The 14,289-nt window shown below is 41.1% G+C and overlaps 1 protein-coding gene across 15 annotated transcripts in view; it reads right to left on the bottom strand.

Moving 5' to 3' along the window:
- LOC307200817 (poly(rC)-binding protein 3-like) overlaps positions 1-14,289 on the bottom strand; it is a 183,323-nt gene that overhangs the window by 10,371 nt on the left and 158,663 nt on the right. For 12 of the 15 annotated variants that reach the window (XM_079949802.1, XM_079949803.1, XM_079949804.1 and 9 more), the window contains 5 exons: positions 13,929-14,072; positions 12,223-12,279; positions 11,673-11,748; positions 9,859-9,911; positions 6,977-7,146 (listed from right to left, as the gene is read on the bottom strand). In XM_079949802.1, the coding sequence (XP_079805928.1) occupies positions 6,977-7,146; positions 9,859-9,911; positions 11,673-11,748; positions 12,223-12,279; positions 13,929-14,072 (500 nt within the window). Of the gene's footprint in view, positions 1-4,393; positions 5,759-6,976; positions 7,147-9,858; positions 9,912-11,672; positions 11,749-12,222; positions 12,280-13,928; positions 14,073-14,289 lie in introns of those variants that run through there. The other 3 variants (XM_079949796.1, XM_079949795.1, XM_079949794.1) reach the window with 3 other exon arrangements.

The following is a 14,289-nucleotide window of genomic DNA, read 5'->3' as shown; positions in this document are numbered from 1 at the left end:
TTTGATGTACAGTGGTACCTCGAGTTACAAACGCCTCAGGTTACAAACGCTTCAGGTTACAGACTCCGCTAACCTAGAAGAGTTACCTCAAGTTGAGAACTTTGCCCCAGGATGAGAATGGAAATTGTGTGCTGGCGGCGCAGCAGCAGCAAGAGGCCCATTAGCAGAAGCACGCCTCTAGTTAAGAACAGTTTCAGTTTAAGAACGGACCTCTGGAACAAATTAATTAAGTTTGTACCTAGAGGTACCACTGTAGTGTGAAGGGCTGTGGTAGGAAGAAAAAACTGAGCGTATTTCCATGTACATGGAACATCCAAGAGGTATTCCCTGGGCTTTTGGGGTCCGTGTCATAGACAATTAAGCTTGGGATTTAGTCTAATATGGCAGATTAGGATCATTAACATTTGTATTTAGAGTAGACACGATAAAGCCCCAATTAAACATTTTAAGCCCCACTGATTTCAGTGGAAGAGATTTAAGTGCTTGCTGAACTCTTAAAATTGCAATCAACGTTCATAACTTTGGCTGTATCACAGAGATTTTCTTAACGGTAAGTATGTCACTTCCTTGATTAAAGTTACCAGGTTTCCGTCATCTATTCTTGAAAGGAGAGTTAGTAGAGAAAAGATGACTAATGGGTTTGTAATGGAGTGTCACTTAAGGCCTGGTGCTGGAAGTTGTTGCATCACCAACTGATCTGTCAGGAATAATGACATCTGGGTGAGGCACCTTATGACACACTGTGTGTGTATCACTCCCAGTACATTTTCAGAGAATGATTCTGGGAACTGTTGTCCAGGCCTTTACAGGCTGGCTAAGGAAATATTTTATATACAGGCATCCATCAAAAAATTATTCTGGGAGCTTCAACCCCAGAGGAGTAAACACTTGGAAGTGTTAGAACTGTTCCCTCTCACAAAGAGGTGAGTGCTAGCAGCATTTATGGTCAAAGAGCGGGAGACTCCACTTTTCTGTTCTTTTTTTGGTAACATTTGTAAAGACCCTGAGTTTCATAGAAAGCAACTCCAGCTACAAAATTGAAGCTATGGACATGAACACTTTCAGTCAGCCTTACTGAAAAACAATACTTATTAGACTGCATTCCTTTTAGTTAGAGCAGTCAGTGGGATTACACCACAATTGTCTATATGATAATTTAGTTGAATTACTCGCTGAGGAAAGATAAACAATGGGACATTTCTCCCTTTCCGATCTAAACTTGGCTGAATAATCTTGTTAGGTAATGATCATGTGGGATATTTTACAAAATGCTTGCATAGCTTTAACATACATATTTGTGGCTTTACAGTTATATTTTGGATTTATTCTGAAATAGATCTATGCAGCTGACATTTTGGAAAATCAACATTTCCTGCTTTTGTATTATTCCAGTCTCATATAACATAGTTTGTTTGCCGTCACTGTGAACAGTCACTGTGAACTAGATGTTCAGCTCGGCATTTGAAGAATTCCAGAAGAATGTCCGTGTTAATTTGTAGTAGCAAATACATATAAAGAACTGTGGCCCATTAGAGCATGACAGGAGACTCCTTCTCATGTATCACCACTCACCTGTATTAAATATTCTGTAAACCAAATTAGAATTTGGATTAGGTTGGTAAAATCCAAGGCAAGACCTTGAAAGTTCAGACAAATCCCTCTCAGGGTATGATGGGATAATGGAATTCATTGTACATTATTCCACCATCAATCAGAGCATGCCTAGTCCTTTATAGGACCTTGCTGTCATATCAATATGTCTCTGGGAATGGTGCCTGCTTCAGAAGGAAACAGGCAGTATTTTCTCTGTATTTCAAATCCAGCTGCATTTCAGTTGCAGCTCAATATGATGTACTCACTCTCTGCAACCTGGCAGCAGAGAATTAACAGAGATCTAGCTTAGTCTAAAAAAATATTTGTTTAGGATATCTTCCATGCAAACATGCAGTCTTATGAACTTCTATGGATTCTAGCCAGAAAGGTTTATAAACTTTGACATGGGCATTAATGCAGCAGAAAAGCTTGATGCAAATACGGCATGAGCCATTCTACACAGATAAGCCCCCTTTTCCTCTCTCCTCTTCTTTAAGGGGAGGGCATTTAAAGTCTGAACCTGGTTTGATATTCTGCTTCAATGTGCTAGCTGATTTGTACAAAACTATTTTTTTCTGTATTTAGACAAAATGTAAAATGACCACTACAATGAGAAGAAGTGGATGAGGGAGGAGAATGAGTGGAGCACAGGAGCTTGAGATTTGCTGTGGCCTGGTCTCATGGCGCTGCCTCCTGGTTTAGCGCAGGGGTGGCTCACCTGGGTCTCCAGATGTATGTTGGACTACTGTTGCCATCACCCCTGACAACAGGCTGATGGGAGATGGAGTCCAAAGGACACCTGGAGATCCCCCTTCCCTTATCTTAACTGGGACAAAGAAAGCATGAAAAAGGCTACAACACTGTGCACTGGTTGAAAGAAATACGCTGAATGCAATATCCTGCTTTGCACAGAATCTGCCAATTTTCCATATTAGAAAATACTTGTCTTCCTTTGACCCTGCAATCTTTTGTTCCTTGGGACGCCACTGAAGGGTGAAAGGATGGAGAGGGAGATTCGAACTCAGAAGGAGGGCAGGAAACGGTGTGGTGCTGGAGGAAGGCATGACTCTGGAGGAAGCCCCCCAATAAGCACTCAGACCAGGGAGAAAAAGATGCCAGCAGGTAGTTAATTTTCCTTCCCTTGTTTGCAATGGAAGGGAAATTGTGAAAGAAAGAAAACACTGGAAAAAGGACGGAGGAGCCGAAGAGCAGTCCTTTCCCCCTCACTGCACTCTTTGGTTCTAGGATTGCAGCCTTAGCCTAGGGCAGAACAGAAATTTGTCCTCCTCCTCTTGCATCATGCTGAGCTGGCAGGATATGGGAGGAACACTCTTGCCCTTCTCTGTCCCTATATCTCTATTTTTAAAAACCATTTGCATCCCCTGGTTTGGGGAAATAGGGAAGGCTATGGATCCTCCAGAACTGCCCCACAGCCCCTTTTTAGCCCTTTTGGTGTCAGAGCTCTGATACTGATTCTGGCCAGAACTGTAGATGCTGTTGTGGTGGCAGGAAGGGACAATCCAACACTAGATCTCCTTCTCTGAGACTGGAGCTCCAAGACCCTCCCAGAAGCCAAAGGATTTCAGGCTCAAGGATATAATTCTAGGCATATTACTTTAATGGCACCTTTTATTATATAATATTTTTTTAATGGAAGTTGCCTTGTGAAGGCTATGTCCTGAAAGATGATCCAAAAACAAATAAATGTCCTTGGAAGTATGTCCAAATGAACTTACTTCTGAATAAATTTGCACAGGATAAAGTTGCAAGTTATGGTGTTGACATGTTTATGAATGATATTATGTTTTCAACCAAAAGCAACAATTTCCTGTCTGAAAATAGTTAATGTGAAAAATAAATGGATAAATAAATATCCTGATTGTGTGTGTGGATATGTGTGAGTATGCTTACACACACACACGTCTACACAGCACTGAGCTCAGGGTAGCTGCCCCAAAATGGAAATCCTTGAGTTTCTGTTTTGTTCTCTGTGACATGTAGAAGGTACCTAATGTCCTCATGTCCTTATGTGTGCAATGGGTGTGCAGGATGTGCCCAAGCACACCTAGATAGATAGATAGATAGATAGATATTTTTTTTAAAGCAGGGATCAAGGTAAGCAGAAAGAGAGAAACACAGGCAGAATAAAAAGACTGGAATGGATCTGCAGCTTCTGCCTGCGACTGTCTCTGGAAGCCGTGGTGGGTGACTGGCTCCAGCGCCGGCAGTAAGGGAAGAAGAGGGACTCCCTCCTTTGCAGACAAAAGGTGCTGAGCCACTTCAGCCTTTTCCTTCTGCCCGCACCTGTCTCTGTCTGAGCTCCGGTTACCACCTTTTGTGGAGAGAGCTCTGTAGGGTGAGGGGCTGCTTTTGTGGCAAGCAAGTAAAAAGGGGAGGGGTCATCCTGTCCCCAGCCCTCCAGATCCGGCACAGGTATTTTTATCGGAAGGAAAAATCTCCTGTTTTGGCTTCTTGCCCACACTTCTCGTAGTTGTTTGATTAGCATTTTGTCTCTATACCTCTTCTTTGATCTCCTTGTCATTCTCCCCTCCCCATTCTCTTCATTTGAATAAATGAATGAATGAAATTCCCTGGGTGCGCACCCTAATGAAATGTGCTGCCTATAATGTTGTCTTTCTGTGCACTGGTTGGTGCTGGTGGCCAAATGCTTAGTGGGATGACATCAAGCCATGGGTAAGTTGCATTCTATGCTATGGAGGCAGACAACTCCCAGAGTTGTCAGAGATGCCGATGAGAAAGGAGATGTAGAATGAAGAAAAAAACAGTGAAGGAGAAGCTAGCAATACACTGGAACATGTTATTTCACATGGCTGTGAGCTGCATTTATCATTTTGCTTCATTTAAATGTTACAGAAAACATAAGGAATGTAAACACAGGTCCTAGAGACTCAGTCTGGCCCCTAACAACTTCCTATCAGGTCCCCAATATAATTCACAATCCCAAGCATTTCAGATACATTGTAGAATCATAGCAAACGGCTCTTTGCCACCAGTCTCAGTGCGAATAACAGAATATTTCTGAGAGTCCATCCTTTGCTTTGCTTGATGACCTTCAGACTCAACCAAGGAACTCTTTACATTAAAAAGTCCTTGGACTCAGACTCTGGATTTTATGGTACATAAAAAGGGAAGAGTCTGCCAAAGTCTGTTGCTGCTCACAATAGGAAGGCAAGAGTTAAATAGCTCTTAGCCTTTGTTTCAGCTTGCACTAGAGTAGTTTAGTAGGTCAGACTGCTTGCCCATCAGACCCTGCTCAATTCAAAATAAGCTGTGTTAAAAATTAGCTGTCAAGCTGAGATGTGTGTTTTTAGGTATTATCTGATAATAACTGAATGCTTTATACACCAGTCTTCAGTGTGGCTGCTTTTAAGCTTCTCACCTTCCTACGGTGAAGCCACCACAAATCACTACAGAGATATGTAATATTCACAGCTCATGCAGTCTGTTGAGACTCCCAATATAGGGCTTGCATGACTCCTTTGATTACAGAGCGCTTCCAAACTCCCAACCACTTGCTCCCAACATTTTCTCCATGAGCAAAAAACATGCTCGGTGCCACATTCAAGCTGCCAAATTGGAAAGACCCCATTCTTTTGCCTTTGTAAATTCAGAATGTATTTTACTTGCACATTCTCTCAAGACTCTTTATTTATAAATCGTAGCCATTTTATGAAGATACATTTGCCACATAAGTAATATGTACATAAGATACATGTTTAAAAACAGAAGGTGACTGTTACAAATCCCACCTAGAAATTCAACAAAAGAAACCACCTTCTGGTTCTACAGTATCCGTAGTGTAGGGCTGCTGAGCAGTTGTCTTCGTTGCCAAAGGGCGTTAAATGATCTCTTAAATTCCATTCCATGAAAACATCAAAAGAACCATGAGAGTTCACAAGATTTTCTAAGTGAATCAGGTATAGGTTTGTTCACTAGAATAAACATTATCTGGTGAGCAGCAAGCTGCAACTCCATTAATAAGTGTTTTATTTTATTTGCATGCTTTAGCTGTCCAGAAGATCTTAAATTGTTATCTTCAGAGATCCAGATGCATGCCATGTGGTGTTTGTACAACTAAAAATGAAGGGGTCTATTCTCATCTCGATGTGTGGGGAATCCCTGAACACCAAGAGAAGAACATATCCTTAAGGGTTAAAGGAGGGAACACATGTTTATTTGATCACAGGGCTTAAGGTACTGATTTATATTCATTATATAGACGGCTGACTGCAATACTGGAAAACGTTTTTGAGTTTGGAAACTGACAAGCACATTTATCTGACTTTTAGTTTTGCTTTGATTTTTGAACCTGGCAGAAGAGTACACATACTTTTGCCATAAAAGTAAGCCTATGCAGATTGTTCCATTTACTGTCAGGTCTATGGGTGGCCCACAGAACTGACAGACAAATATTTGGCTGCCCAAAAAGATCCAGAAGTGGCCCCCAGGATCTCTTACTAAATGGCTCATAGTGTTGCCAAAACAGCACTTTGAGTGGGCTGCGCAAATCAAGAGTCCACTCTGAGCGATGCACAAATCAAGAGCCAATTTTGAAAGGAATCATACACCCTAAAAAATATTAGGTACCCCCCCCCAAAATACTGTGTATCCTCAGTGATGCTTTGAATTGTGTATGTGAAAGTTGAAAAAGAGGTTTGTCTGGTGTGAGAAATGCTTAATCTTCTGAGTGAATACATACAACAACGTATTTCTGAGATGGTAGCTTGACGTGAGAAAGGATATTTTAGAAAAACGGTACATATTTTAATTCTCTGTGCTGACATGATTTAGTAGTAGAGTTGGACAGTATAATATTCAGTATATTTTCTTCCAGTGCTCAGAAGTACTAGCTGAGAATCAAATCAAGCATTTTTGCATAATGAGAATGCAATGGGAAGCAGACACTCCAACCCAGAGTCAGGGGTAAGGCTCCCGGCCACCATGTGCCATTTTCCTCTTTTACACCCAATCCCTCTTTGAAATCAAATATCTGTTTAATATTATACAATTGAAGCAACTTCTAGCTAGCAAATTATATCAGCTTTGCTTTCTGATTAATGACTGTTTCTATTTTGGACAGCAGAATCGATCAGCATAGGAAGCAGGCTGTTTTGCAAAAGACATTGTCTTCCAAGCATTAGAACAATACTGGCTGTAGGTTACACAGATGGGCATAAATATCCTTTTTTATAAATAATAATAATAATCAGGTAATGTTACTAAAAAGGCTAGTTTGGGCTAATTTACTAATCCACATGGTTACAGTTGTGGTGGTGGTACAGGACTGAACCAGGGCAGCTACATCAGCTGCTATGAAGCACAGTAGACTTCAAGGAGAACCTTGCTTACAAAACAAACTTACCTTGCATTAATGAGGTACTGTGCTAGGCTGATGTTTGCAGGTGATCCTGTGATTGTTACTTGTCGTTCTGCTGAGCCTTCTGTGGCATTTGCAATCTTGATCTGCGCTCCTGACATTTGCCTGATTTCATTTATCTTACTGCCTTGTCTGCCAATGATGCAACCTATTAGCTAAAACAGGACAAAAACAGAGTTTAGGGCAAGAGATGGAAGCAAAAAAAGTCTTCTCACAGCAAACAGGGGGGGTTATCATCCAAGCTGCAATCCAAGCGGCTAAGCCTACGATAAGATGACCTTAGGCAACAGAGCCAAGTACCATTAAAGGGCAGACAGTGGTTAATTTCACTAGAAATTATATTTTTCTACTGTGTGGCCATTTAGATTTTCCACCCCAAGCACCAAAATATCTTGGGTCAGATCTGGATTCACTGGTCTTTGTCAAGGGGTATAGATATCTAAAAACTCAACAAAATAGCTTTAAGTCTGCAGGGATTGCTTTTCAAGCTATTGTATTTTAGCTTCAACTTTTTCACTGACTAGGACACAGCAGGATGGCATGTGTAAGATACTTCTCAAAGCATCTTGTACATCAATTGTTGCTGGCATCAATTTTCTTGAGAGACAATGGAGTGTGCCTACCAGGGTGAAGTTTTCAACCACTGTGGTAGCACCAAAGTGTGTATGGAGGTTGCAGGCTACCAGACAACAAGACCCTCCTCTTGGCCTTATTGATGTGGTCCACGGGAAAGTAGAGCAGTATGTTTGACACCAGCTTGGCTGCAGGAGTAGGCAGAAGGAGGTGTACAAGGCGCCATCTAACAATCTTAAGGTCTCCACTCCAGATTTGTGTAAGGTTTACTCCACTCTTTAGACTTTTCTTCTCCTGAAGACATCCCATAAGGCAGGGGAAGTTTAGGACCAAAGTTTTCTTTCTCCTAGATGGGCTACCTTCCCAGATGGACGAGCCCCACCTGCCCCTCATTTCCCCTACAGCACCTGCAGAAACCGCCTTCTTGACTGTTGGTCTCATCTGTTCAATCATCCAGAGCCTGTCTTTGCATGCAGGGGAAGTCCCTAGCTCACCAAGGGTTTGAGACCCATCAACTCCCCTTACCTGGTTTAGCTGGCCAGTCAAAGATGTTCCTGGGATTGTGGCCGCTGTCACATGCTGACAGCTTTTAGGAGCCACAGGTGACAGCTGAGTGCAGGGTGGGGGCCAAAGATGGGCAAACTACACAAGAAGGAGCACGACGTGTCCCCCACCAGAGGTTCTACCCCTTCCCTAACACCCCTAATAGCTCTATATAAATAAAGACAGGAATTTAAATGAAACTGCTATTAAGTGGTTAACTTATGCAAAATAAGGTTAGCAATAAAGGTTGCCAACTTTTTTCCTAACCAGGTTCCTACATCTTTAACAGGGTTGTCAGTGCTTACTGGTCGTTGCTGCTGATCTGCCTGGGTCATAGGGTGACATTAGCGGGGGGCTCACATTGGCCCCCATGCCCTACTCTCACTCCAGCTGATTTATGCACATTGTAAAAGGCACAGGAGCCAGCCTGGCTGTGAGTTTTCAAGAATTGACAAGTCTAGTCTTAAAGGTTGCAATAGAAAAAGAGGAAATCCAGTTGATAAAGAATGCGCTAGCCTCCCTAATCTCCCACACTTTCCCCGAAGGCTCTTTTGTGCATTAAAAACTGCCAATTAGAAAACAACCACTGTGTCCCTCAGAGATATTTCCTCCTCCCCTGCATGCCTCTCAAATTATCCTCCTTTTTCTCCTCTGTAACTCCTTTCACACCTAACTTCTTTGTCCTGACCTACCTGAATTGTAAACACTTCAAGGTTGAGAAGCCTGGTCTGACAGTACTTTCATATCTCAGACCACTTCACAAGCACTCACAACTATCACCTCCAAAGTGTTTTTTTCTTCTTAAGTTGATATCTAAAAATTCTGTGTGGATTTTAAAGGATATATTTCAATTTGTCCTTGAACACATGGAAATGGGATGGAATAGATGGTATTTTTCATGACGCACCAGCCCAACACAGGTTTTGTTATTGGGTCAGCCCTAGTAAAGGGTGGCCTGGGATGGAGAGGCAATCAGAGACTTCAGTGACAAAAGCAGATCAAGGAGTACTCACAGACTTATGCACAGTTTAGGGGAACATGCACCCACTCACCCTGAACAAGCTGAACATCACACACCTGAGCAGACAAACCTATTAACAGTACCTCTACCTTGTCTGGATTAAGCTTTGGTTTATTGGGTTTCATCTAGTCTCACTGACTCACCTGAATTTGATAAAAAGGAGAACTTTTCTTTTCTTTTTTTATTTTCTTTCTTGGGTTTTATAAACAAGAATCATGTTATACAAGCAAGTATGCCAAGTTTTCTCATGTCATTTATATATCACAAAAACAGCATAAAAAAGGAGAACTTGAGTTGCGTGTCCCCCAGCTCACTCCAAACCTCCAGATGAACTCACTCAGTGCCTTCATGCAGTGGTTAAAAAACATAAGAGAGAGAACAGAACTCTGTGGAACCCCAAAGCACAAGTCCCAGGAAGTTGAACCACAACCCCCCAGCTCCACCTTCTGGAATCAGCCATCCAAGCAGAATCAGGAGTGCCCCCAGTCCCCAGACCCAGCTCAAAAGAAGGGCACCACGGCTGATGGTTCCTCATCCAGAGAGGTACTGCCTTGCAAAACTGTAAGTGTATTTCCTTTAGCTGGCTAGGGCAGATGGCTCTGCATTCATGGTTAAGTTAAAATCTGAACTAGGGACTCCCCAGTTCACTCTGAGCGACTATGCTAGATCAACTATGATAGGTAAGAGATATAAACAAATCTCAAGAAGAAGAGAAAATAAGTGTACTTACATCATTTGGAATAGTGAGCTCATGGGAACTGGTTGGAGTACTGGTATCCAATCCTAGATTTGAAGGACAAAAGGGGGGGGGGGAATTACAACAATGATTTTGAAACAGGGAGAAGCAAAAACTGTGGCATTCATAAGTTTTTTAGTTTAAAAAAGTGGAGCAAAGAAAAATATTGAGCAGCTAGCTCAACAAAAAATAAAGCCAGAACTGCAGATATTAGAGCTATGTACTAATTGGAATGTAATTTTTAAAAAGACATTGGCTCCTACCAAAATAACAAAAGAATATATATATTCATCATATATATATGATGCTGTTAAAGGAAAATAAAAAACTGTAGATTTCAATTAGCAATAGAGTTAGAAATCCAGCACTTGGTTGCAAAAAATAAATAGATGGCTCAAATTCAAACTTCCAGAAAATAAAAAGTGGGAATCTAAAGCCAAAAAATACATATGAAAACTGAAAAAATACATAAATATGGGGAGAAACTAGGCAAGCTATAATGTTATACAGGGGATTAGTCAATTTGCAGAGGGTTGGAAAGAAGGGTGTTTTAAAGGAGAAGGGACAAAATACCATTAAGGTTGCACTAGGCTAGATTAAATTTGGATGGATAAAAGGGAAGTGCTTAGGAAATGCAATTAATGTGTTAACACTCAAAATTACAGATCTACACAGTCCACAATAGTACAAGGAACAGATTCAGGAGCAGCGAGTTAATGAAAAGAATAAGGAAAAGAGTGCAGTACTTCTTAAAGAAGTTTATTTATCAGATACACCATATATCCATGTCAGTTCTACTTTATCCATTTTAATTTTTTGTAAGCAAATGTTTCAACAGCTTATAGGTGTTTTATTTTCTTTGTGTACCCAACAAATTTGTCCATTTAAATTAGATTGTTATGTCTAAATTCAGCCAATTCTCTCATAATATATAAATGTCATGTCAACTGATTTAGTGAACACTGTGTACTCAATTCAGTTTCCCACAAAAGTTTTGATGTATGTGATAAAAATGTTATTAATTGCCATTCAAAGTATGTGCCAGTGTGCAGAGCTTGTCTTTTGAAAATACGTAAATCTATAATTCCACTGAAACAAATTTAATTATTTCAAACATAGTCAAGGTTGCCATATGTCCAGAATTTTAGAAAATTGGCAAAATGTCCAGGATTCTGAGGTAAAACTCAAAACAACTTTGAGTTTCCTAAAAGAATCTCAACAACTTTGAGTTACCCCCCCCCCAAAAAAAAAGCTCAACAACTATTTAACAACCCTTCATTAAGAAAATATATTTGTGGCTGAAGAGGGCATTTTGTTCAATCATCAAGGCAGAAGAAGGTATTCCAGGTAATTCATTAATACAGAAATTCAGTAAGAACTTGAATCTGCAAAAATATATATCAATGATCCACAACAGACAATATTTAGTTCCAGTTTACGCAGGATCCCTTTGAAAAGCAAACGGGCAATTTTAACCATCAAAAACTTCAGGCACATGGCACATCCTCAGTGGCTCATAACAACATTTGATGCCTGATAAAAAAGAAACCCCAGTTCTTAAGTTGGTGGTAAAATTGAGGTAAAGCACATGAAAACCCAGAACAAAGCAAAAATGTTTAGCGATGACAAAGGAAATCTGATAAAGGGAGCCACAGGAGGGGAAAGCGTAACAACCGACAGAGATTAATGAGTAAAAACAAAAGGAGCATTGGCCATTGACGGCATTTAGCGATCCAAATGCTGCAATGGCCCATGGGAAACAAAGCTGTTAAGAAGAAGGACATCCCCAGGGAGTCATGGGTACGTACCAGGGAAACCAGGGGTGGTCTGCCCAAGGGGAGTAAAGGGGGAATGCTGCATAGCCAACTGGTGAAGCTTGGTCAACTGCAGGGCAGGATGGGAAATTAGAACTAACCAATCAAATGGAATTATTTCAGAGTAGAAAAAAACCATCTTAACACGTTTCAAAACTGGATTAATTAAAATTAAATAATAAAAAAGTTTTAAATCATTCACTCTAGTCTACTAATAGAAAAGTAAGTTAAAATTACATTGCTACCGTTATTACATGTAAATGGCTACTGTTAATATCTTTAACTACCGTTCTGTACAATATTTACAATTTAAAAACCAAAATATATAACATGCATAACATGGGGTGGGGGTTCATTTGTATCTGGGCCACTGTACTTTCTATAGCAACGCTGGCACAAAGTTATCTGAGAAACCTAGCATTTGACTAAATGTTTCACTGCTAAGGAGGGTCATTCATAGATGCTTCCTTGACATTTAGATACTCAGAAAGTAATGCTGCCCAGAACAAATAGAAGAGAAAATAGAAAACAGAAAGCAATTTACATGCGTTGGACTCACGTCTGGGTGAGGGATGGCATACTGCCCTTGAATTGTGAATGCCTGCAAATGACAAAGACAGATTAAAGATTCTCAGCAGTCATGTTTCAGAATAGTTTGTGCTTCAATTTTTCATTTTATGTTTTAAGAGAGTGTGCTTGTCTTCAATTTATGAATAAAAAATTCAAAGCTTAAGGCCCATGACCTGCAATCCAGAAACTTTGGCTTGCCCAATTCTTTGATGTGTGGAGTGGGATATCCTATATCAAAACCTGCTTTTGGAAGTCCCTTTTGTTTCAAAAGTGCTTTGTAATGCAACTGGAGTGGGTGGCAGGGAGTGCCACCCATGTTTCTAAAGGTGTTACATAGGAATATTCCGAAGTAGCCCAATTTGGACAGTTGTTTTCAGTTATGGGTCTCCAGAATTGGGTAAAGGTAAAGGTAAAGGTACCCCTGCCCGTACGGGCCAGTCTTGACAGACTCTGGGGTTGTGCGCCCATCTCACTTAAGAGGCCAGGGGCCAGCGCTGTCCGGAGACACTTCCGGGTCACGTGGCCAGCGTGACATTGCTGCTCTGGTGAGCCAGAGCCGCACACGGAAACGCCGTTTACCTTCCCGCTGGTAAGCGGTCCCTATTTATCTACTTGCACCCAGAGGTGCTTTCGAACTGCTAGGTTGGCAGGCGCTGGGACCGAGCAGCGGGAGCGCACCCCGCCGCAGGGATTCGAACCGCCGACCTTTCGATCGGCAAGTCCTAGGCTGAGGCTTTAACCCACAGCGCCACCTGCGTCCCCTCCAGAATTGGGTACCTGACAGTAAATACACTTGGTGATACAATTCTAAATCTGGGATCCCAAATCTCCTTTTATCGGTATTTGCATCTTTTACACAGATATTCTTGGAACTGAAGAGCCCCAAAGGCATTTTCTAAACAAAGATTTAATTTTGTGAAAGTATTTGCTCAGTATGAGAATTGGAAGTCCTCTTAAGATATAAACTAGTCTAAGTATTATATTTATTTTTAGAGCACTGACTTTTCCCCACAGGGTCAGGTTCAATGACTCCCATTTGTCAATGCCTATTGATACCTCATGATATATTTTGTTGATGTTTAATGACACTGTTTAGATAAGTCTTGTGGTATTAATATGCCTAGATATTTAATGTTGTCTATGCAAATATGAGATTGGTATTGTTCAAATGGTTGAACCAAAAAGTTATTTCCTATTAACATCAACTCTGATTTGGACCAGTTTATAGTATATCCAGAGATATTGCCAAACACATCTATATTTTGCATTAATATTGGAACAGTGCCAATTTCTCAAGTTTATAAAACAGAATTCCATCCCTAGAAATGCTGGTGCATGAATAACTAAAAAATATTGGATTGGGACATTATTAATACGTGATACATATATATGAGTATGTGACTTGTGGTCTGCTCTAAGGGTTATTTTATGCACAGGTCCTGCATGCTTCCATATCTGACATACCCTCAGCCTTCCCCTACCAAATTAACCTGTTCCAGACATGGCTTCCAACCTGGTTGGGGGGAGGAGGGGTCGTAGGAACAGAGGCATGGCAGGGAGCATGCTGGTGTTAAGGGCGGCACAGGTAGGATTTGGGGACAGCAACAACAGAATTACATCTATCACATCAGAAAAGCAGTACTATACCAGACAGAAAAGAAGTAAAAGTTGAAAACTAACAGGCGCTGGCTGAGGCTGGGCCAAGACGGTGTGGTTTCCAGCTGAAGTCAAAATGGTGTCTGCTCTTACCTGGCCACCTGCAAAAATTATGGGTGCAGAGGCAGGTTTGGGGCGGTAAGGAATGGTGGCACCTTTGGGTGGTGACTGAGGACGAAAACATAAGGCAGTAAGAGAAAGTAAACATGCATTCAAATTTGTTTCTTGTATATTATTGTTATGGTACTGAGAATCCCCAAAATGTGATAGTGAAAGACTCAAAACAAGACGGATTGGTTTTGAATGCCTGAATTGTACAGGGTGTTCGAAAAGTAATGATACACCCCTGGGCAGTGTATCCATAGTGGGTGTATAGTTACATTTT

This window comes from Podarcis cretensis (assembly GCF_951804945.1).
Source record: "Podarcis cretensis genome assembly, chromosome: 13".
NCBI lineage: Eukaryota > Metazoa > Chordata > Lepidosauria > Squamata > Lacertidae > Podarcis > Podarcis cretensis.
This window is presented reverse-complemented; position numbering and strand designations above follow the sequence as displayed.